This window comes from Dromaius novaehollandiae, chromosome 2, assembly GCF_036370855.1.
Source record: "Dromaius novaehollandiae isolate bDroNov1 chromosome 2, bDroNov1.hap1, whole genome shotgun sequence".
Classification (NCBI taxonomy): Eukaryota; Metazoa; Chordata; class Aves; order Casuariiformes; family Dromaiidae; genus Dromaius; species Dromaius novaehollandiae.
In genome coordinates, this window is record NC_088099.1 from 37,194,378 (window position 1) to 37,216,099 (window position 21,722).

General features: G+C 39.3%; 1 protein-coding gene across 4 annotated transcripts in view; it reads right to left on the reverse strand.

The window, feature by feature from the left end:
* The window catches only part of CREB5 (cAMP responsive element binding protein 5), a 263,711-nt gene that overhangs the window by 175,157 nt on the left and 66,832 nt on the right, over positions 1–21,722 (reverse strand). For all 4 annotated transcript variants that reach the window (XM_064506262.1, XM_064506261.1, XM_064506259.1 and 1 more), the window contains one exon: positions 1,045–1,217. In XM_064506262.1, the coding sequence (XP_064362332.1) occupies positions 1,045–1,208 (164 nt within the window). In that variant the 5' untranslated portion in view covers positions 1,209–1,217. The remainder of the gene's footprint in view (positions 1–1,044; positions 1,218–21,722) is intronic.

Genomic DNA, 21,722 nt, shown 5'->3' on the forward strand with positions numbered 1-21,722 from the left:
GCCACCCCTGCACCAGGGCATTTGGAGATGAAGAGCTGTGCTCTCTGTTCTGTCCCAGCCACCAAGAACCCTAAAAGAAAACTCAAAGATAACTGGATTTTGAGCTTTCAATGCCAGGACTTCACTTTCCAGTTTTACCCTAGAGAGACTGAAAGTTGCTCATTGATTATTTAGACAGTGACTAGGGACGGAGACTGCTTTTGTACTTATCATATAATGGATGTGACCAAATTACAAATGACAGATAATGAATCTAAACTGCTGTTTCATTCTCAGTCCCCTGGTTTAAGCTTTATTCATATGTTTTCATCCGTAAAAAAGCTCAAATTCTCAGAGTTATGGCACAAAAAGCTGTACCCTCAAACCATCTGGGCAGTTTCTGTATATTTAAAAACAAGTTATTGTGACTTATGAGGACCTCATGTTGGCTTTAATGTAGTGTACAAAACATATATGTTTTTGTGCAGTTCTCCAAACATGAGCATACAATTGGCATTCAAGCCAATACAACAAGTATCCATATTGCCAATCTGTGGGAATAAACATGGATCCATCATCACAAGTTGAGCAACTGTTCTCAGAGGTATCTGTGCCAAACTCCATTATCTAGATGGTCTTCTTATTTTGTCTTCAACCATTTCTCAGATATAGAGAGTACCTGGGAAATAGACCAATCCTACTGAGAGCCCAAAATTCCCACTGTAGGAAGTGAAAGGATCAGCTCCAAAAATACTGTGTCTTTCTTCCCAGAACAGTTTTAGAAACAACATGAACTTTGAATGTGAGCAGATAAAAACAAAACACTGCAGGGGAAAGCAGGACTTCCCTGCAAGCACAACACTGCCCCTGCTGAACCAAAGTGACAGGTTCGGATTAGCTCTAGTATCCTGGCCATTTCCCCAAAAACTGCAACTTGTACTATAGGGGTTCTTGCTGCATGGTGACAAGATCAAGTTATTCCATAACCTTAAGAACCAAGAGGACAACATCTGGTCCTACTGGAACTAGAAATATGGAGAAATGAAAAAAAGGAAATGGACTTACCCAATCTGTCGATTTGTAGAAGGTGCTTGCGTAATGACAGAACTGGACTGTGGAGATGGCATGGCTTGTTGAATCACAACGCTGGTGTCGTGGTTTGGCATCCTTGTATTTGTGAGCTGGTGAGATCCAGGACCGGCCATTGCTCCTCCAACTGTGTTATGCATGGAGATATTCTGTGAAAGGAAGAGAAATGAGGGAAGGTGGAGGAAAATGAAAAAGAAAGTCTTATTTTGTTTTTGTGTTCTACAGAACTACAAATAGAAATCTGAAAGCATCAACAAAATGAAAAGTTACTGGCTCTTGGCAAATCCCAAGTCAATAGATCTTCTTGTAACCAACAACTATAAAGAAATGAAAAATAACTATTTACTTTTACAGGGCAATATAAATGGAAAAATACCTGCAAGTTGACTAATCACTCTTCTGTGATTCTGACTTGTGATTTATAATGCGGACATTTAGCACATATTCTCCTGACTGAATGTGATATATATTTTGTTTGAAAATGACTTCTGTGGTGAATGCATGGCACTTTGATTTACTATGCAGGTTGTTTACTGTGTACTAGGTCTGCTTGGACTGACAAACAAATCAAGTTTTATAGTCCCAAAGTAACAAACAGTACATGGTACATCACAAAACAGCCATTTCTATTAGCCTCCATATATTCTGTATAGCAATAATATCCTAGAGCCCTAGAATAATAGCATTGTATTTTCAAATATATAGCCTGTGCCTCAGATAACTTGGAGCCCTTCAAAAGTTCTTAAAAAAAAAGTTCACAGGTAGCTTACATCCACAGGTTGTAGAAAATAGCAGTCAAGGGAAAGGAGAACAGAGGGGAAAAGCCATGGAAGATGACAATACCACTAAGGAGGGAACTCCAAAATAAAATTTCTCTTGTATTATCCCTACACATACAATACACACTGTTGCTAAACCACAGAGTTTGACTTGGCCTGGATTTAAAAATAAACAAAAACCTCAAGCCAGAGACAACCTGCAGTATATACAGGGAAAGATATGGTAACCTTAAGAGCATTCTTCTTCCTAGCAAGGATCAACCTGTGGATTGTTAGTAGGAAGAGGAAAAAAAGCTTTCCACTATCACCTAATGCTAGGCTGAAGAAAAGAAAAAAAAAATCCTTTAGGTCCACACTCTCGCACCAAGACTCAGGCAAAGCATGACCACTTCAGGACTGAAAATAAAGTTCAGTTTCATGCAAAGTTCCAATTTATGACTCTATTTATTTAGGAAACACAGAAAACATAAGGTAATGATAGACAAAGCTAGTGAAAGGACACAAAAGGAACTCAGTCCTCTGCTCCAAACTGGAGATCAGGAGAGGCGGACAATATTCTACAGTGGACAGATGTCACAGGGAGAATATATTCAGTTGCCACTTTTACAAAAAAAAATACAAAAACTTCAGCATAGCGAAGAGGAGGTAAACAACAGTGCTGGTGCCAATGGGCTGCTGAATTTTGACGTTCTTCAACAGACAGAGAGTGTTCAATGTGATAAAATCTTTGATATTACATTCATTCCCTGTTTTGAACCCCAGATCTAAAAGAAAGATTCCATCTCAACTGAAACAAGACTAAATGCTTTAGATGACATTTTTCATGGAAAAGGAGCCAATAAAAGAGGACTCAGGTTGAAGTTCTCAGCTGCCATCCTCCTGTCTCCCAAATCTTACATATTTCAGGTGATTTCCCAGGCTATTGTGGACACAGGGATCTCTCCTGTTTCTCTTACAGCACTTGCATGTCATTACCATTAGGCTCTTATAAGAGATAACCATCTTAGATATATGGAATTTTTTCCAAAAGAATTTCTTCCTGACCTAGCACATTCCTATAAAAATATCTCTTCTTTAATATATTAGCAGTTTCTGAAAAACTCTTTTTCTGGGAAAAAAAAATTACAGCCAAATCTAGTTTAGAGTTCACAACCACACTTTTTTTCATCATTATAGAATATTGCAAAACCATGCCTAATTTCTGTCCATCACCAAGCAAATCTTTAACACCATCACTTCTCAGAGCTTCTCCCTTACATTAAATGCATGTGTTCCAATTAAAACCTATCAATATGTGATATTTACCTGTTCCAAAGCTAACCCTCATTTAATGTCTCCCTTACTATTCCTCCACAAGTTTCTTAATCCTTCAAAATATTTCTGCATTGCCTGTTTGCTTATTAGAGCAAATGTTAAATTGTAAGGGAGGTATATAGTACTTGTACCTCTGGGTCCATAGAAGAGCAACAAAGAAAAAGCATCAGAGTGATCAGAGTCAACATTTGCTCTGCAGTGCTGTGCAAATGCTCCCTGCCATTGGCAGCACAGGTCTTCTGCCTGCACACACCTTGCTTCCAAAAAAGGCTGCCTGCATGAAGCAACAGGATTGACCTAAAGCTGTTTAGGATTCAGAAAGCCTTGCTCTAGATTACAGACTCTCTCCAAGAGACAGAACATTGATTTACTACACAGGAGGGTCTTTAAAGTCAAAGAGGCCGAGAAAGAGACAGGATGTAAATTTGTAATGAGCTTAACACAGGCAGTACTCCAGCAGTTGTCCAAATTTTGACTGGATTTCATTTCATGTAAAAGCAGAACTCCTTACAGATTTAACATCAGATTTTTGTGCTCCTGGATTCAATGCTTCCATTTTCTTCTCCTCTTTCTCTTTCCCTTTTTCTCTATAATTTGAGACCTCTCCAAGATATAAGTGGTTTGAGTTATGATGAGTCTGAAATATTTTGATTGCACATGAGACGTTGCAATTGTAATTGCTAGCTTACACGCATAAATTTGTAATGCAGACTCAAAATTTTAATCATTTCAAATAAACTACACATTTTCAGTGAAATGTGGAAAGCAGGATGAATGCACAACACATGGAAAGCAAAATCGAAATGAAAACCTGTCAATGCCTCCAGCTGTCCATTCTTTCCTGTAATGCAAGTGCTGTTGTTGGGCAGGAGTTATACACATACAGTAAGCTGCCAAGAGAAAGCCTAAGATTTCCCAACAAAATGTTAAATTCAGTATGACTCTCACATTCACAAGAAAAGGATTTTGCAATCTCAGAATAATCTGCACTGGTGAGATGCTTACAAATTTACAGAGAAGTGCAAGCAAGTTCATATCTAAATGACGATGCCTACACTTTGAAAGACAGCAGGAAGATAAGGCACAGTAAGCCTGACACTAAGCCTATCTGATCTTGTCCTATGCATCATGACATCTAGAATGACCCTGTGTCACCAGCACAGCAAGACTAGGCTCGCTGCAGATACAATGCAGATGGTCTTCAGAACTCCCAAAATGACCTTGCTATGCTGAATTCTGAACCTGATTCAAAACGCATCTGGATATGACATTAAAGAGCTCCTTGCAGACTTGACCTCAAAGGACTCCAGGCCCTTCTAAAAAAGGGAAAATTCAGAAATAGTAAACTGACTGAAATGGAGAACCCCACTTTACTACTGAATTGTTATTTGGCTAGGCTGCTTTGAACACTGTTTTTAAGGAGTTCTGCGTGCTTTTCCACCAGGGATCCATGAAAAACATCTCACTCTGACTCCCTTTTTCATTCTCCTCCAGCTCCTGAGCTGATGGTTATGATGAATTACTACAAGATGGGGGGATCCCAGCACACTAGCTCAGAGGAGGAGTCAAAGGGAGCCATGCTACAGGCAAAGCCCTCCCTCTGCTTTAACACTCCCAAGCCCTGAATCACATCTGTACTCTGAGAGAGGACGACACACTGAGATTTTTCTCAGAAATCTTCAGAACTGTCCTTCAGCATTCAGAGAGAGCATCTGAGGTAATTATTATTAATAATTTTATCACAATTGGGCTTAAACATCCACACAAGGAAAGGCTACCGACATGCAGAGACCTGAGAGACATCCTCTGCCCTTAAGATCCATACACAGGAATTTCTTTCCTCTAGGGCTAAGTTTCATTCCCCACAAAAATTCCCAGTCACACTCACTGAAGAGGAAACTGGGATTATATGCTATACAACACTGAAGAAATTTTATAGAAATATCCCCTATACCCATTGGGCTCATACTATGCTTTCCAGCAGTATTTAACATTCAAGTAAAAATATATAAACATATAGACAGACTGCTTTTAAATCAAGGTGCTCATTCTCTGCCTCTCCAATTGCAAGAAGAAAGGGGATAGATCAACATCAGATTGTCTTCTGCCCACTTTCCCCTTTTAACGACAATCAAGAAACTTTTAAGAGAACATTTGAGCATTTTTCTCCTCCATGCAAGTTTTTAACCCTGGATAAGCAGCATACTTCTTTTTTCTAAAGGCTAAGAGCTTCTGGAGGTCATTCTTCCATGTTCTAGTGGAGAGGATTACACATCACTCCAAAAGAACACACACCCTGTTGGCAAGCAGAGCAGAGAAATGATAGCTCCATAGACACAGGCCAAATACACCCTATGACTCTAGGCAGTCACCATTTCTGCTGCACATGGCACTTCCAGTAAAACACCCGTCCACATCACACACACCACCTTTACCACACATCCCTACTGAGTAAAGGCAAAGGATGAAGAAGATGGATCTATCCTTTACTATCCATTGCAGCATACTGAGTTTCAGATAGGGTTTGTTTGTGATCTTAAACTATCACAGCTAGTTTCTGAACCAAAGATAACTTATATTCTCCTAATATTCTTTTCTGACTAGGAGGTTTTATCAAAATTGCAAATACCAGGTTATATGAACTGAGGACTCATTCAGGATTGTTCTGAGTGAGCCCTTAGATGAATAGGACTTTAACCTAAAACCAATTGCACAAAAAAATAGGACCATTTTGTAGAATATTATATAGCTTCTAAACTAAAGTCAAAAGGCATTTGCCATGAAAAAAGAAAACAATCCAATTCATTTAAACACTGATGAAGGCACTTTTTTGCACTTTTTTTTTATGTTTTCTTCAAAAAATTGTTTACCTGTATTTTCCCAAACAACAACTTTAAGTGTTTTTCAAACAATTCAAGGGAAGAGGCATCAATTTTAAAAAGAAATATTTAAATGAGAGAAATCAAAGACATAGCAATACGTTAGACCTGATTCAGCCTGGCCTCTCAAATAATATATTTTAATAAGGAGAAATATTCTAAACTGTCTCCCTTTCAAGTACATGAAATTCTACAGGAAAAAAAAAGAAAGACATTTCTAATCTACAGTCTTCTAAAAGACTCTACAGACACACAGCATTCAGGTCAACCAATACACAGATTTAAATGACAGCAATATGCACACTTCTATAAAAGTATACAGTAGTATCGTGCCTGATAATGAAGATCATAACTCCACAATACATATATAGACATGAGTGGAACCCATTATGTGACATATTCCTCAGTTGCATGTGATGATCATACAGCTGAAGAACCTGCTGGCTTAAAATCTTAGAAGCCAGTATCATGAAGAAAATTACAGGCTAACTGTGACAAATAATAGCAGTATACTTCAAAGTTATTTTAATCATATATAATTTCTTATCAAAATTACTGAGTGTCTATCAAATCTCTCCTGATAGAAGAGGAAGATCATCTGAAAACAAAAGTTACCAAATCTCCCCACAAACAGCCCCAATCTCTTTTTATTTTCTCATTATTCAAATCAATATGTAAGGAAAGCACCCTCACACCATTCCATCACAACTGTCTCGTCTGTTCCCAGTGCACCACATCTAAATTGCCTTAAGCACAGAACCAAGTTCTTCACCTTCACTGTCCACACAATACCAGCAAGGTAGCAGAGGAACTAGAGAAAAAAACTGAGATAAAAAATGAGTCAGATTGCTAATGCCTTTGAAGGATTATAGGGGGGAAAAAAGTCTATTACAAAAATTTAAATTAAAAAGAAAGGCCATTATGCAGGAGATGGGAGAGAGTAAACTTGATGGAGATCAAAATGCAATACTTTTTTTGAATTGTAATATCTGTATAGCTTAAATGAGAAAAAAGTGCTAAGGCAGGAAAAATGGCACAGAAAAGAACTGCTGAAAAATACGTAGTAACATTAAGCCCAGGGACAAAGCACTGAGGAGATCTTACTGCAAACTGCTAAAATCCATTTAATTCCCTTACTTAGTGAGAGATATGAAGTCACTGAAAGAGGCTGACACAAAAAATACAAAAGTGATGCCAAAGGATTTATTCCTCAAAACATTTCAAAGAAAGGCAAATGCTCACTTAACAGCCGTATGATAAAAATGGCACATTAAAAAAAAAAAATGCCATGACAGATCCCAGAAGTCAGAAAGAGCCTTCCCCCCTCCCAAGCCCCTTCTAGCTCCTTCCCTAAAACGGATCACAGCTAGCTATTGACATGATGCTGGAGACCCAAAGGCCTGGAGCAGTTAGAGTAAGAGAGAGATCTGACTTCTTGAACTCTGGGCACCACTGCTCAGTCAAATGTTATCAACCTCATCTCGTCAGGGGTAAAAATTTAAAGAAAAATTAAACTCTTTACTCAGAAATGACAGGTAATGATAGGCAGATGGGGAAAGAAGGGAAACACTGGTCTCACTGCAATTAGAAAGCTTTGAATCTGTACTTATCAGTCTCGGCCACTGGTTTCCAATTTTTTGGATCACAGACCTCTGTCAACCCTCTGAATTTCTCAGCGAGCACTCTGCACTCTTATCATAAACTGTGTAATTAAGGCAAGATGGTTGCACAGAGCAGCTGCAGATGACTTACCACAGCTTTGCGACCACCAGCAGTTCACAGATCATAGCTTAACTGCTGCCCATATACTGTTTTAGAGCACTGTGACCAGAATTTCTTGACAATAAAGTTAACATTTCTAAAAGTATCTATGCAATTAAGTGGTCCAAGTCCTTTTTTAAAAATGTCTTCAGTATTTTGGAAATGCCTAAGAAATGCCTAAGTGGCCAATTACTGTTAATTGGTCAGGCTTGTGTACTGGGGCTGGCAGGAGCTTTGTAAATTTTATCCTAAATATCTATGTTGGAACCTGCAAAAAGACTCCCTTTTTGTTTTAAGTTACAATGAATTATTATTAAAAAAAAAAAAAAGAAAAAAGAAAAAAGAAGGCTGCTACTAGAGAGGTACAAACAAAAAATAACTTCAAAAATAATCTTTTTATTCTCTTTATTGTGTTTTCTTTTAATAGTTATTATTATGTTATCAGGAAGTCTTTTTGATACACTGAGTGATTCAAATGAAATCTGAATCCGTTAATCCCCAGAAAATTATGTGGCGCTGCTAAGAAACATGGCACAAGATGCAGGACAGGCATATGAGGTGCTAAGCCAGGTTTAAGCCATCTCAAGACTGCAGCAGTCACCACCATAACTTGAAGTCTGATGGGCCCATTTAAGCACTCCTAATCCTCTTAAGGCTGCTGCCTTTGGGTGATAGCCCTGCACAAAATCTCAGCACTACAGCTCGTGCTGTGGGCTAACCTCTAACGTGCCTCTCTCTTTCGCCTCTGCCCATAGACACAGCCTGTCACAAGGATCTCGGAGACTGAGACCTACCTCCCCAACTACATTAAAGAAATCCTCACCCTGTCACCATTTTCCTCAGAGGTCTCCCTCCATCTCTCCGGCTGGAGCTGTGTCATTTCTTGCTTCAGCAGTCCCAGAGCCAGGGACATTGCACACAACTCTCTGCCTCAGGCTCCTGGGCTCCAGCCCTCGCCACACTATTTGTATTCAAACAAAGTGGAGATGTGGAAGCAAAAGACCGACTGCTCCAGCCCAGAACAGCTCGTAACATGGTGTGGACTGCAGAGCCTGTTGATGTGTGGGTGGAGAAACTTGAGGCCAAGACAGAAAAAGGACTTCACTATTCCACTGGGTAGGGGATAAAGGCAGAGATGGGACAGCTTCTTTTTCCTTAATGCCAGTTTAACACCAGCTCCAACATTGTCTTTCCAGCCAAACCAACTTGGACAATTTTAATCAAATTAGCAAATAACTCTGAAATGTCTAAATGAGCCGTTTTGCTGCACTAATTATTCACTGAAAAGAATAAAGAGATATTGAGCAGCTCCATCGAGGATACATGAAGGGCAAAGTCACCTCCTCTGGTTTCTTCCTTGCATCCTTTGGGGAAAATTCATATGAACTTAATTTAGGGGCACGTTAAGCCTCCCTGCCTGTCCTCCACTGTGCCACTGTTTTAAGCAAATGCTCTCTGACTCCTCTGATATTATGAACAAAATGCAGGAGATTTAGAATTTTTGGTCTTCTATCTTAATTTCTGTGACATGATCTAATTACAGACATTTAGTGGTGCCCTCTAATTACCAGTAGAAGTGAATACTGAAAGATGACCCTTGTCTTCCAGGATTCCCGCCCCTCTTCCCTCACTACCCTCTTCATGCCCTTTTTGGCATGTCTGTCCAGACTGCGCTTTTGACATGGAGCCTTCTTTACATACACGATATGTAATATATGGTGTGTACCAGATGTACCCATGATAATCCATTTGCAAGAGGAAAGGAAAAAAAAGAGACATATAGGAAATGTAATTAACATATTTTAAAGGAGTAGGAAATTTTGGAAGACTGGTCTCACCAGATTTTAAAAGGAAATAGCTTCTCTATGGGAAAAGATGACATCAGATTGCATGCTTATGTCTTGAAGTTTCCTACAGATATGTCGCCTTTTCCTCAGGGTTACTTGTTTCATACACAATCAGTTGCCCAAGATAGCCATTTAAACAACATAGCACAAAGAGCTTCTTCTATTCAAATAAATGTCAGTAACACTAAGTGTGCATAGCCCAGTTTGGGTCACTCAGGGTGTTTTGCACTGCCAACACCACACTATGTCCTGCTAATTGGGAGGCTGCAAAGTAGGGGAAGCACAACTGGCTGCCTGGCTCTACACAGTTTTTGTCATACTTTATGCAAAAACCATGAACTGATTATTTCTTTTCTTCCAAGTTGCCTATTGTGACATTTATAAACAGGAACCTGGCAGCATGTCAATGGTGCAAACTGATTTCCTTTTCTAAATACAATTTTAAAAAGCAAATAAACAAGGTTATGCCTGCTAATGAAACATTATATGCCATGCTGGAGCTAGTTTTTCTCAAATGTATTCTCTAGAGCAGATGCAACACCAATAAACACAAAACAACAAACCCTTTTACAAAGAGCATATTTATAAGAAAATACATTCTCCATAGAGAATGTCTCTGTCTAAGGAAAAACTGCCTTATATCTATAATGTTATCTTAGGGACCCAATTAGGGTCCCATTAGATTGCTGTAAACAAGTGAGCTTGCCATGAATTTCAAATGGAGCTAGTAAGGGCTAGTAAGAAACTTTAAAAGGAAGAAAAAGACTTGCTAGTATACTTACTAGGTGTAATTCCTAGAGGCCTCAGTTGAAATCAAGACCTTATTGTGCTAAGATCTGTACAGACACATTGATGGACTACACTTGCCCACAAGCCTTAGAGTCCAAAGACAAAGCAAGGAAAGAGAGAAAGTAAGTGATTTGTGTAGCCAAAAATCAAGACTCAATGCAAATGCTCTTTTCTCTCAGTCCAGTGCCTTATCCACTATTTTGCACTGTTTTTCTGCATCTAATACTTATTTATGAATTCGGAAAACAAAGAAACTGTTTTTAAAAAACAGTATTTTAAGCTCTACTCTGAAATTTTTCCAGGACTATCATTTCGTTTCTGTAAATCAGACAGAATGCATGTACAAAGTGGGTACTCAATGCACCTCCTCAAAGTAGGTGCATGTCAACTTTTGCAGGACAAGCAATTAAGACATCCAAAAGCAGCTGCCAGATCTGGAGGCCAGTCAGAGGGTAGCTGAAAACCTGGCCTTCCTTTCTTTATTGTAAGGAGTTTGTTTTTATCCATCGTGAAACAGAAAGTGGGGGATAGGGGGAGAGGGAGAGGGCGGCAATCCTCCAGGAACTGCTTTAAACAAGCCTTTGATACTGCTGACTGAAGGCACTAGGCTTTACAGTGTTAGGCAAACCATTTATAATCTGTTAATAGCAAATTCACAGAGACCGCATTTTGGCATTTAAATTTGTTAAATTTTATCTGAAGCTTCTTTGAAATTCTCATCATTGATTTCACTGGCACAAGTTATTGGCAGCATGCACGAGTTACAGCAATGGCTGCTTGACTGCATTCAATGACCAGAAGATTTTTTAGACAGAGCATTTGGTAAAGGAGCGCAAGGATGATAGCAACAAAACACCCAGTGTTTTTCCATTCAGGCAGTTTCAAGCAGAAAACCAGCAGGCTTAACTTTTCTGCTAAGAAGTCAAGTGGAAATGCTGCTACCCTGGTAATAAAATGCACATCCTAAATATTCTTCTAACTCTCACCCACTGCAGCAGCTATGTTGGGCCTAGCTAGCTAGGACAACATGGGGATTATGCTCAAAAATGCTTGAAAGAGTCCAGGAGTCAGGCCAAGAGTGGTCTCATAAAACACCCAGACCATTTGCTATTTACAAGGAATCACAGGTCTAACCCGTGGACTGCATTGGCAAGGGAACTGGTAAGAAGCAAATGGTTTTGATCAGTGCAAATCATACAAGGAACACCAAAGCACCAAACTGCAATCCAGTTAATTCACCAAACCTCCTAAGAAGTAATCACAAGGGCAAGCACAAAGTTTGAAGTATCCACAGTTGTTTCAGTCATTTTTAGCCTGATGTTTTGGGAGAAAAGAGCTAGCCGGGTCTATACCTTAGACTGAAAGAATTCAGAGAATTACGCTCAACGGCTGGAAGAATTCAGAGGGAACTAATAATCTGTGTAGCCATAAGTAGTTTAAAATGTTGGGGTTCAGGAAAGCAAGCAAACTGCCTACACAGAAAGCAAAGAAGCTAAACGGCCTTCCTCTAGCTAAGAAAAGTTCATTTTCAGTGAGTATAGCAAGGACCGTGGACAGTCAAACAGGTATTACAAAAAAATGCATTAGCGTTCTCTGAAACTGCAACGAGGGAACTAGCATGCTGATGCCTGACTAAGGGGAACAATTCTGCTGTTGCCCCTCAATGCCATCATTTCAGCAGTTACCTTCTGCAGACAGGTGAGAACAATTTTCAAGATGAAAACAAGCATATTCAGAAGAGAGAGAAACCAATAGGATCCTCCTCCTGATACCTTTCAGCAAAAGAAAAATGGAGTTGACTGGCCACAGACTGAGGCATGCAACTTTGGTCTTAAAGCACAGCTTTTGGGGGATTGCCAGAAGAATAGCTACTGGAAATAGGAAACAAACTAAGTAAACAAAGCGGCGTAGAATTAGAACATATAGTTTCCAAGGACTGAGACAAGAGGAAGAGATGAGAAATATTACTCCTTGGACTCAAAAGGTGTTCTGAAGGTCAGATACAGTGGTAACTGTACAGCTGTTCTGCTCCTCACTCTACTACAGATTTACTGCATGGCTTTGAGCAAATTCTTTCACATATCTTCAACAACTGCAGAGCACTTGGAAATGACAAGTGGGGAATAGCTTTTAGAGACAACATAGTATACCTAGGGACACTAGTATACTACAGCAGCAGCAGAGCAGAGCAGCAGAGCATGTTTTGAAAAAAGCAAGTCCAGAGGACTTTAGAGTAGCATGCATTTGACTCCAAGCTCACAGAGATGACAACGGATCATAACCAAGAAACTTTAAATTGATATAGAAAGAGTTGTATGATAAATGCGATAAGAAAAATAGCAAAACAAAAGAATAGTTGTTTGGTGACTGGAAACAGGAAAGCAAAGAACAGCATATAAATTATGAAAGCAAAGAATAGCTGCATGCTCAAGTCCAGACAGCACTGCAGGATCTATTCTTCAGAGAATGGGAGCTCATCATCTGCAGAAAATTACTAAGGGATCTAATTAAGGCATTTCTGGTTTTGCATCCAAAACTGGGCACTAAAAGTCAGAAGTCTGTTTAGAAAATTTAGGTTAAAAATCTTACAGAGATTAAATGGTGGTGGCAGAAGGGGTGAATTCTCAGTTATAAAAGTAGGACACATTTGGCTCAGCTTCTTTCTGACTGGAGTAAATGGAGAGAACAACAAACAAGCTGTACTATATTTGATAATGCTAACAGACAAACAATCATCCAGATGTACATGCTTCCAGTAACACTAAATGCTGTGTGGAGCCATGCTGTGGAAATTATATAATGTTACTTTAGAGTACCACACGCTTCTGAAATGCTATGGTGAGGCCTCACTCAAGTCTGATGAGCCAGAACGCTCATTTTCTCTACTCTCCAAAATAACAAACGACTGTTCTTCGCATGTACTGGTGTGATCTGGCAGGATAGACAGCTTTATCCAAGGAGGCGAAAGATAATTCAGGCAATGGAAAGCAGGAATTTCAATTGAGCCATTAAAGAAACTGGGCAGGAATGCATTCTTGAGGAACAAGTGAGTTACACAGAGGACTGTTATTCTTGCTACAGAGGACTGTTATTCTTGCTGAGCACTCTTCTCAATACAGCTTTTGCCTGCAGAAAGCATGCCAATGGGATATTCACAGAGAGACTTGATACCTGAAAGTTGGGGGACAGAGAAAAGAGATCAGCAGTGCCAGCCAGGAGTAGCACCACAGCCTGGTTCTCAAAAATGGATAGAATTCTAGCATGAAAGAAGACCTTATTACCCTTGAATCCACAACAACAGCACTGCTTATTTTAAACACACCTAACCTACAGTTAGGTTGGAAGATATGACCACACAGGACTCAAAATATAATTGCCGTCTTGGAGTTCAGGAATTGTTGGGTTTTTCTTCATCAACAGAAGACCATGGAAAGGACTGTGCTTTGGATCTCCATCAGATCACACTGTCTAAGCACAAGGAAATAGGTTTTCCAATAAGATACTGCTCTGAAGGTGATCCTGTGCATGTTTTAGTCTGTCTGCCAGTTCTCTAAGGAAATTACAGTGACAACTCCTGCTCAGAAACAGTATTTTAAAGACTTAACCTGAAGAGAGGCATTAAATATAATAATTTTCAGCATTGCTGGTGATTACCATAAAGGAAAAGGCAATGTAATTCCCATGTGATATTCTAAAAGCCATTTCCCAAATATTTCAGAACTGAATGCTTGAACTCTTTTCAAGTACTTGGCACAAATCATCAGATTGAAGATCAAAGGCTAAAAAGTCAAGACGGTTTGTCTCAACACAAGGTCTCCTTCAAAACATGGGGCAGCATCTCATGTTTCTGACCCACAGTTGTGAGAGGCTTTGCAAAGCTGCATCTAGTGAGTTTGGATTGCATGGGCTGGCCCAAAATTTTGCCAAAAGTTTCAAAGTTTCAAAGGGTCCAAACAAGAAAGCTGGTGAGTTTGGATGGATTTTATTGGATTTTATCTGGATGGATTTTTACTAATTACATCCTATACAATAAGACCAGAAACTTTAAGCCTCCCCACAAGATTTGTTAGGTATTGGCAAGGATGTGTACGTCAGTTTATCATTCACAGAAAACCTACTCAATAGAGAAAGGAAAAAAATAAGGTACAAACTAAGGCAAAAAATGAATGAAGATTTGTGTGATAGTAGAGAATATTCTTTGCTGTTGTTCTAGATGATTTGCTTTAAGGCAGAAACATGATAGTTTAAATTTTAATGAGATATGGTAGAAAGTCTGTGATGTAGGGAGTCCAAAATGATTATTCTTCCTTCAAAAAGGACAGACAACGTACTACCCTACAATACTTGGTCTGTCTCTTCTTACAGTAAACATTGCTAATGCTCCTGGAGAGGGGCTGACCTTGCCAGCCAATTACATTATGCTAATTTGTCTGTTACTATAACTCCTACAGAGGCATTCACAGCTCAAAGCAGGATAGAGATTTATATTGTCTCTTCCAAGCAACAGCCTATAGACGTTAATCTCCCTTGCTCCTTCCAGTTACCGCATGCTCTACATGGCAATATCTACATGTAGCACCACTGCACATTCAAAGAGACAGTTATTGCCAGCTTTATTCAACCTAAAAGACAAGCCATGGTCCTGCTCTGCCCTTTAATAACTGTCACTCTATCTAAGAAAGCACATGCTTGGTAACAGCTGTTTTCCTATGAAAACATATGGTTTCTTGTATGCTTTTGAAAACACCACAGGAATGTAATCGCTTGCTAGATGCTAATGCCATGTCACTATATCAAGCAAAAAATCATTGAAAGGAATTGCAATATGTTGTCTATGCTATACTCATACATTAAGAAAACAGGCATTGTTTTAAAGCAACAAAAACCATTCAGCTGAAAAGATTCAAATGTGAACATAAGGCCCATAATTTAGGAGTTTTCTGCACCCCAGTATTGCTTAAAGATGGGTCCAAACTACTGGTCTTATACAGACATGTAGCAAATAGCATACCTCATGCAAAAAGTTTACACTCCATACTGTACCATGAAAAAAACTCAAGAGATCTGTTTTGTCTAACTGCTTGAAAGATCAGAAGCTACCCTAGCATGTTTTAATCGAGCTATGATAAACAGATTATCAAAAACAATCGAGTAACAGTGGTTTAATAAACTGCCGCCCATCAATTAAACCATAGTAACTGGTCTTTGTGTGCTCTTCTCCATCCCTCAGTAAAGATGGTTGAAGCAAACACATTTTCCTTCATATTTAGGGCAAGCTAAGAGTATTTGCATGACCAGTTATGTCAGAGCAGATAATGGGCAGTTAGGTTGTTGGGCTGCTTTAACTTGGATGTGTTCAGTCTTGTGCAAGGTTTGACTAAAAGCTAAATATTTTGGTAAATAAAAGTTTGAGCTGTGGTTTTGAAACTGATTTCAACATCAATTTACATAGACACAGAGATAAAAATGCAAGTGAAAATACAGAAACTATAGAAAGTGTTAAAAAGCTATAGAGGGAAGTTACAGTTCAGGGGTGAAACAAATCAAAATGAAAAAAGTGGCATATGGCAATTTCTTACAGAAATTTCCCACTGGCCCTGAAAGTAAGTCCACCAGGACATTTTGGGGCAGGGGCAGGGAGATTTTCATTCCAGTTTATGCTCTAGGATTAATAACATCAAGAAGAAAACCACCCAAACTTTCTGTAAAAGCTTTTGCATGCACCACTATCTCTAGGTGGTATTACAGTACCTTTTGTATAGCTTCAAAAATTTTACACCTGGGTCTTTATGGCAGTTAAATACAGGGTTACCAAAAAAAAACAAACAAAAAAACCCCACAACACACTAAAATGCTAGTGTTTTATTACTTATTAACAGTGGGAGGGCACACACAGAAGTGCACACAAATCTGTATCACTGTGTTTACAATTTCCAGCATATCATGTTGCACTACAGCCTGCAGTTAATGCCCTGCACCATATTCTGATAAAGACTTTTAAGAAACGCATGGAGCACACAGATGAGGAAAGCCGATAGATGGTAAGGGCTGGTGAAACTCCTGGGACAGCTCAAGGTATAGCCCTCACGCATCTGGTCCATCTCATCAGTTACAAGTCCCTCTGCCCGGTTTGTGAAAGGTAACACTTGCCTGCCAGGCACCTAGGTTTCTACGAGGATCTAGCATTTTGCAATGCACTGGTAGTTGTGTAATAAACCTGTACTGACCTCTTGCTCTTCATCTTCTCTCTAAAAGAAAGTAGCAATGAAAGGCTCAGTAAGATGCCTGGGCGTAGGAGACACAAGAAAAGAAGCTGATTCCTTGTTTAGTTTTTCCTGTCATTGAGGATCTAATGCACCAGTGACAAACCTAAGAAGTCCCTGGAACAGTTTAATAATAGGGTATTTCACCTGGAATGTAGGGACTGTGCCTGAAAGTGAAATAAGCCAAGACAAGGAATGGAAAGATACCTTGCCTGACAAAAGGATGCTTTGCAAGTAAGGCAGTAGGGGAATAACCTTTTCAGTCTAGTTAGAGACCACAATGAAATTATGAAACCAACTATAAATACAAACTTCTTATCATTTGCAAAGCATCCAATGCTCCCAATCCCAGAAAGAAACTTCGAGCAGCTTTTGCCTACGTGACTATTCTGAGCTTAAATAAATAGCGAGGTCAAAAAGCAAAGTGTCCATGTCATGGAATTCATACATGACACCGGTCAGATCTGTAACCTATGAAACAGAAGGATTCAGCATAAGAATAGCATGAAATCAGATTAGCTTCTTTTTCTGTAGACTAAAGGCAAGACAGGAGGGAGGAAGAAAAAAAAAGGGGGAGGGGAATAAAATAAGGTATTGCTGCCCTTTAGAGGTTTCATATCCTGCCAAAAACAACAGTGCTCCTGTTTGACTTCAGTTTGTTATCCATTACTCCAGTTCTTCATTAGGAAAGAAAAGGAGGAAGAAAAGGTTGATTTACAAATTCATGTCCAGTCTTTCCCAAGGTATCAAATAACTTTGTGTAATAACAGGTATTTTCATTAGACACAACAATGTGAAGACATTTCAATGTCCATACAATGAAAATGAAACCAACTGCTTAAGAAATCATTCAGCACATAGCATATAACAAAAAAATCATAAAACATTTATAGAATTATATTGTTCACCAAGATTCCTCATCAGAAACAGAACATTGGCTTTTCCATGAAGCCAGTTATTTGCTGGTAATGATTAACATGTGATATATTTCTGAAGTCTCCAAAATTTAATTTTCTACTCATTTTCCAGATGATGAACAAAAGGAAACTGCTCTTCCTGCATAATTAACTTAGCTTATACTCCTAGCTTGCACAGTCTATACAATGTTGTATCTGTACTATCTATACAACAGTCTCATCTATGACCTCTCCATGGATGCAGACAGAAGTCATATTGCAGACTGCAGAAACTCCACTGACTTGAGCAAAATTCACCTCATACCAGAAGTCACCTAATATTACTTCATTCTATACATATATATCCTCTGTATTAAGCAACATTTTCAAAAGACACATAGTAAAAGGAGAGCACAGTATGAAAATACTTCGCTGCTGAAGCTTTCCAACAAGTTCAGTAGGTTTACATGGCAGAATATGGCCCCTCGGTGAAGTTTTTAAAATTTATCTATTGCAAGCTTAACTTTTGGTAATCACTTTATTAACTATTAGCAGTGGAAGGTTATCTGTTCGACAAGAGAGAAAGGCAGCATTAAAAATTACTAGAATATCACATTGCATTACACCGCAAAAGAGGTGAGGGTATCTAGCTGACATAGCTCAGTGAAGTCAAGGCGACAGGGATCCAGTCCAAGCAATAACTATACAAACAGCACTTTAGGTTCCTTAGCTTCTCAGTTCTTTCATGTTGTATTAATAGTCTTTGAGCGCATCAACTCTGGAACAGGCAGGGGAATTTTTTTTTTCTTTTTTCTTTTTTTTTTTTTTGAAAACATGTTGTGGTATTAGGTTAGTAACTTAATCTTGTTGGCAATATAATAGTTATGGTATAATCCCTCACATTATAAAAGTAATTGCCATAATCATAACCTACATTCAATTATTTTTTTCTACAGCGCAGCTGCAGTGGTTTCCCACTCCCAACCTGCCATCCTGTCGCTGAGGGGACGAGAAGGGGCAGAAAGCAGAGCTCACAGAATGCTATTGCAGTCCATCCCTCTCCCTTTCCTAATAGCAAGTGACTCCCCATGCCAGTTAATAAAGAGCTCCTTGTCCCTCCATTATGCAGTGTAATCTTTAAAAGATTACATTCTCATTTGGGAACGAGCCAAGAGCCAGTGGGAAATTCTCTCGTAAATTGGGTAGGGAGACAACAATATGAAGGGCAGCTGGATTGGAGCACATGTTTTTCAGGGCATTCCCATTCCTGGGGCCCTCGGGCATTGTTAGGAGTCCTGCAGCCTCGATTCTTTTCACTGCTGCGTTGTCAGGATAATACTGTTCACGAAGGGGATACGGATTAGCTGTCCTGAGGATGGAATGAGAGGAACCGAATATTGAAGTGTAGTAAGAAAAGACAGGGAAAGCCCAATTGTATTTTTAAGTCTTACCATCTTATATAAAAACAAGGCAAGTGTGCTTTGTTTTGAAACACTATAGTAAGTGTTCTGACTAAAATGGTAAAATATGTTTTTTCTACCCAGACTGCCTATCATCAGGAAGCCAATTCAAGCACTCCATCGCTAATAGCATTTTAAGAAGTATTTTGAAAGACAGATTCAGACACCACCTCTCCCCCTTTGCCAGCACCTTCCAATGGCCACATCTGCATTCTGCAGCCTGCTCCATGCCCAGTCCTACCTACCATCCACGATGGAGAAAACCAACCAAAACAAAACCGGGGCAGGTGGCCCTATCCCTTTTACCACAGCACGTGGAAAGACGTGAGTGAGTGAAAAAGTCGACTGGATTTTTTTCTTTTGTTTTGTTGTTTATTGTTACTGTGACTTGAAAGTACCTTCTCAAGAAGTCAAACAAATTCATGAATGCAGACTGGGTAGGCGCTTCACATTCGTTTCGTCAATGATGGCACACATGTACCACCATTATAATTCCAAGTTTTGTTAAAAAATACAGAAATCTCAGAAAAGAAATGAAAAAAAAATTGTTACAGCTTTCTAAGTAATAATCTTCTTTATTCCTCCCAAGCAGTAAGTTTTTAATCATAACATGAAATTCCAGTCATTATTTCCTTTCATGTAACATAATTAAGGTATTTATTAGAGGAAGTAAAAAAGATAGCTGTCACGGCAGGGTATCAGAAGGATTTTTTTGCTTTTAAATTGCTGCCCAACAAAACTACAATATTTTACACCTGCAGGACTCACCTAATAATAGTTACCTGTAGTCCATGAGAGGCAGTAGTTAAAATGCATTGAAACAGAGGATTGTTTGCAATTTAAAATCTTAGTGCTGGGAAGTCCTGATTCAGCAAACTATCTCCATTCAACAAACCCCTACACACATGCTTGAAGTTAACCACATGTTTAAGAACTACTGAAGTACGTGGACTTTGGCCCCATTTCAGAAAAGCATTTATATACACATTTAATTGGATGCACTGGATGAAGCAGAGAAAGGAAAGTGGGACAAGAGAAGTGTACCTGAAAAAGATTAAAGCCAAACAATAATCCGCAAAACAAGAACTTATGTGCAGAGGTGTAACACACTGAATACCTTCCCTGTTTTTCCTGAAATGTGTATGTTGGCATTTACGCTTGCATGACTTTACTGTATTGGAACAAAAAATAATACGGGGGTGGGGGGAGGGAAGTATCGTAACTACTCGTCATTAGAGAAACAGGCCTTAAATAAATGCATACATCCCACAGGGAAGACACATAGATCTCAGAGATAAGACAGAAGTGTGCAGAGAGAAGGAATGTTTCATAAAGACCGCTGAACTCGGAAACAATAACCTCCAGGCGGATTCTCCCTTCGCCTTTTTCAGGGGAAAACAAATCCTAATAGCCATCGACAATAAGCTTCCCCATCGCTCCTCTGAAGAGACAGCCACATCCATTGACATCTCAATTTGACAGCAAGAAGAGAAGCTGACTGAATTTCCCCAAAGCAAAGTTGGTTTTTTTTCCAAAAATATCCTCATACGGCTTTTTTGATAAAAAGAGGGAGGGGGGAGAAAAGGAGATGATAGTTTTTACACTCCCCTCTACCTCTGCTCACACAAATCTTCTGACATCACAGCAATATTTTAGAATGCCACTTTTCAGAAAATAAAGAACAGCCTTTTTAATGTCTGCCTAGTGTGAGTGCTGTTTTTCCTTTCCTTCATTCATCTTTCTCCTTCCCTTGCACAGCCTGATAGTACCTCTCAGCTTTCTCCATGCCTGATTAGCACTGCTTTTTCTTTTCTTCCATATGAATCTTCCTTTCCATTTTCCCCACCTGGGTTAGGAATAATTCTTTTATATAAGTAAAGCATGAATGGTACTTTTATTCCTTTCATTCCTTCCTCCCCTTTCATCAATCCATACTTTTCCATCTCCTCCTTCCTCTCCCATCTGTCTCATGCAGTGCTAGGACATCAGGGAGAACTCTGGGATCTGACTCCTTCAGCACAAAGAAGGAGGGACTATCTTATTTTTCTTTCTCCCTTGATACAGAAAGAAGAATTAGGATAGGGGCAAAAATAAGCTGCCAGATAGAACTACACAAAATCTGCAGCTGGGGCAGCTTTTACCTTTTCTTCCATGCCAGGTGCCACTACTGCACCATTTCTCAGTGAGCAGGGTGAAGCCAAGAGCCAGCTCCCTTTCTGTGCCTACTTTGGATTTTCCTGTGTCTTGATAAGTTGGCAAACAGGGAGAAAATAGCAACTCCCCCTCCACTGAGGGAGAAAGAAGAGGAAGAGCAAATCTCTTAATGGAGGAGGGCAAGCCACAGTGTGCACACAGACACACACCTACTTAATTCAATCTCTGTTGAGGAGCTGAGAGACCTACTTAACTAACAACCGTAGAGTACTTTTAGCTTATTGAAGGTGCTGTGGCAAGGCAGTCAAGCATCTCTGTCATCACATGCCTCACACTTAGAGCCTACATCTTTTTGAACTTACCATTGTCCCTTAAGGTTTTTTTACTGCAGTTCCTTCTGCAGATGTCTCTTTTTTAGAAAGGAAATTTCTGCCCGTTAATAAGAAATACTGCAGAAAGCAGTCTTGAGCCTGTGCTTCTTTCCTTCATTGGTGAACAGGGTCTAAACTTTT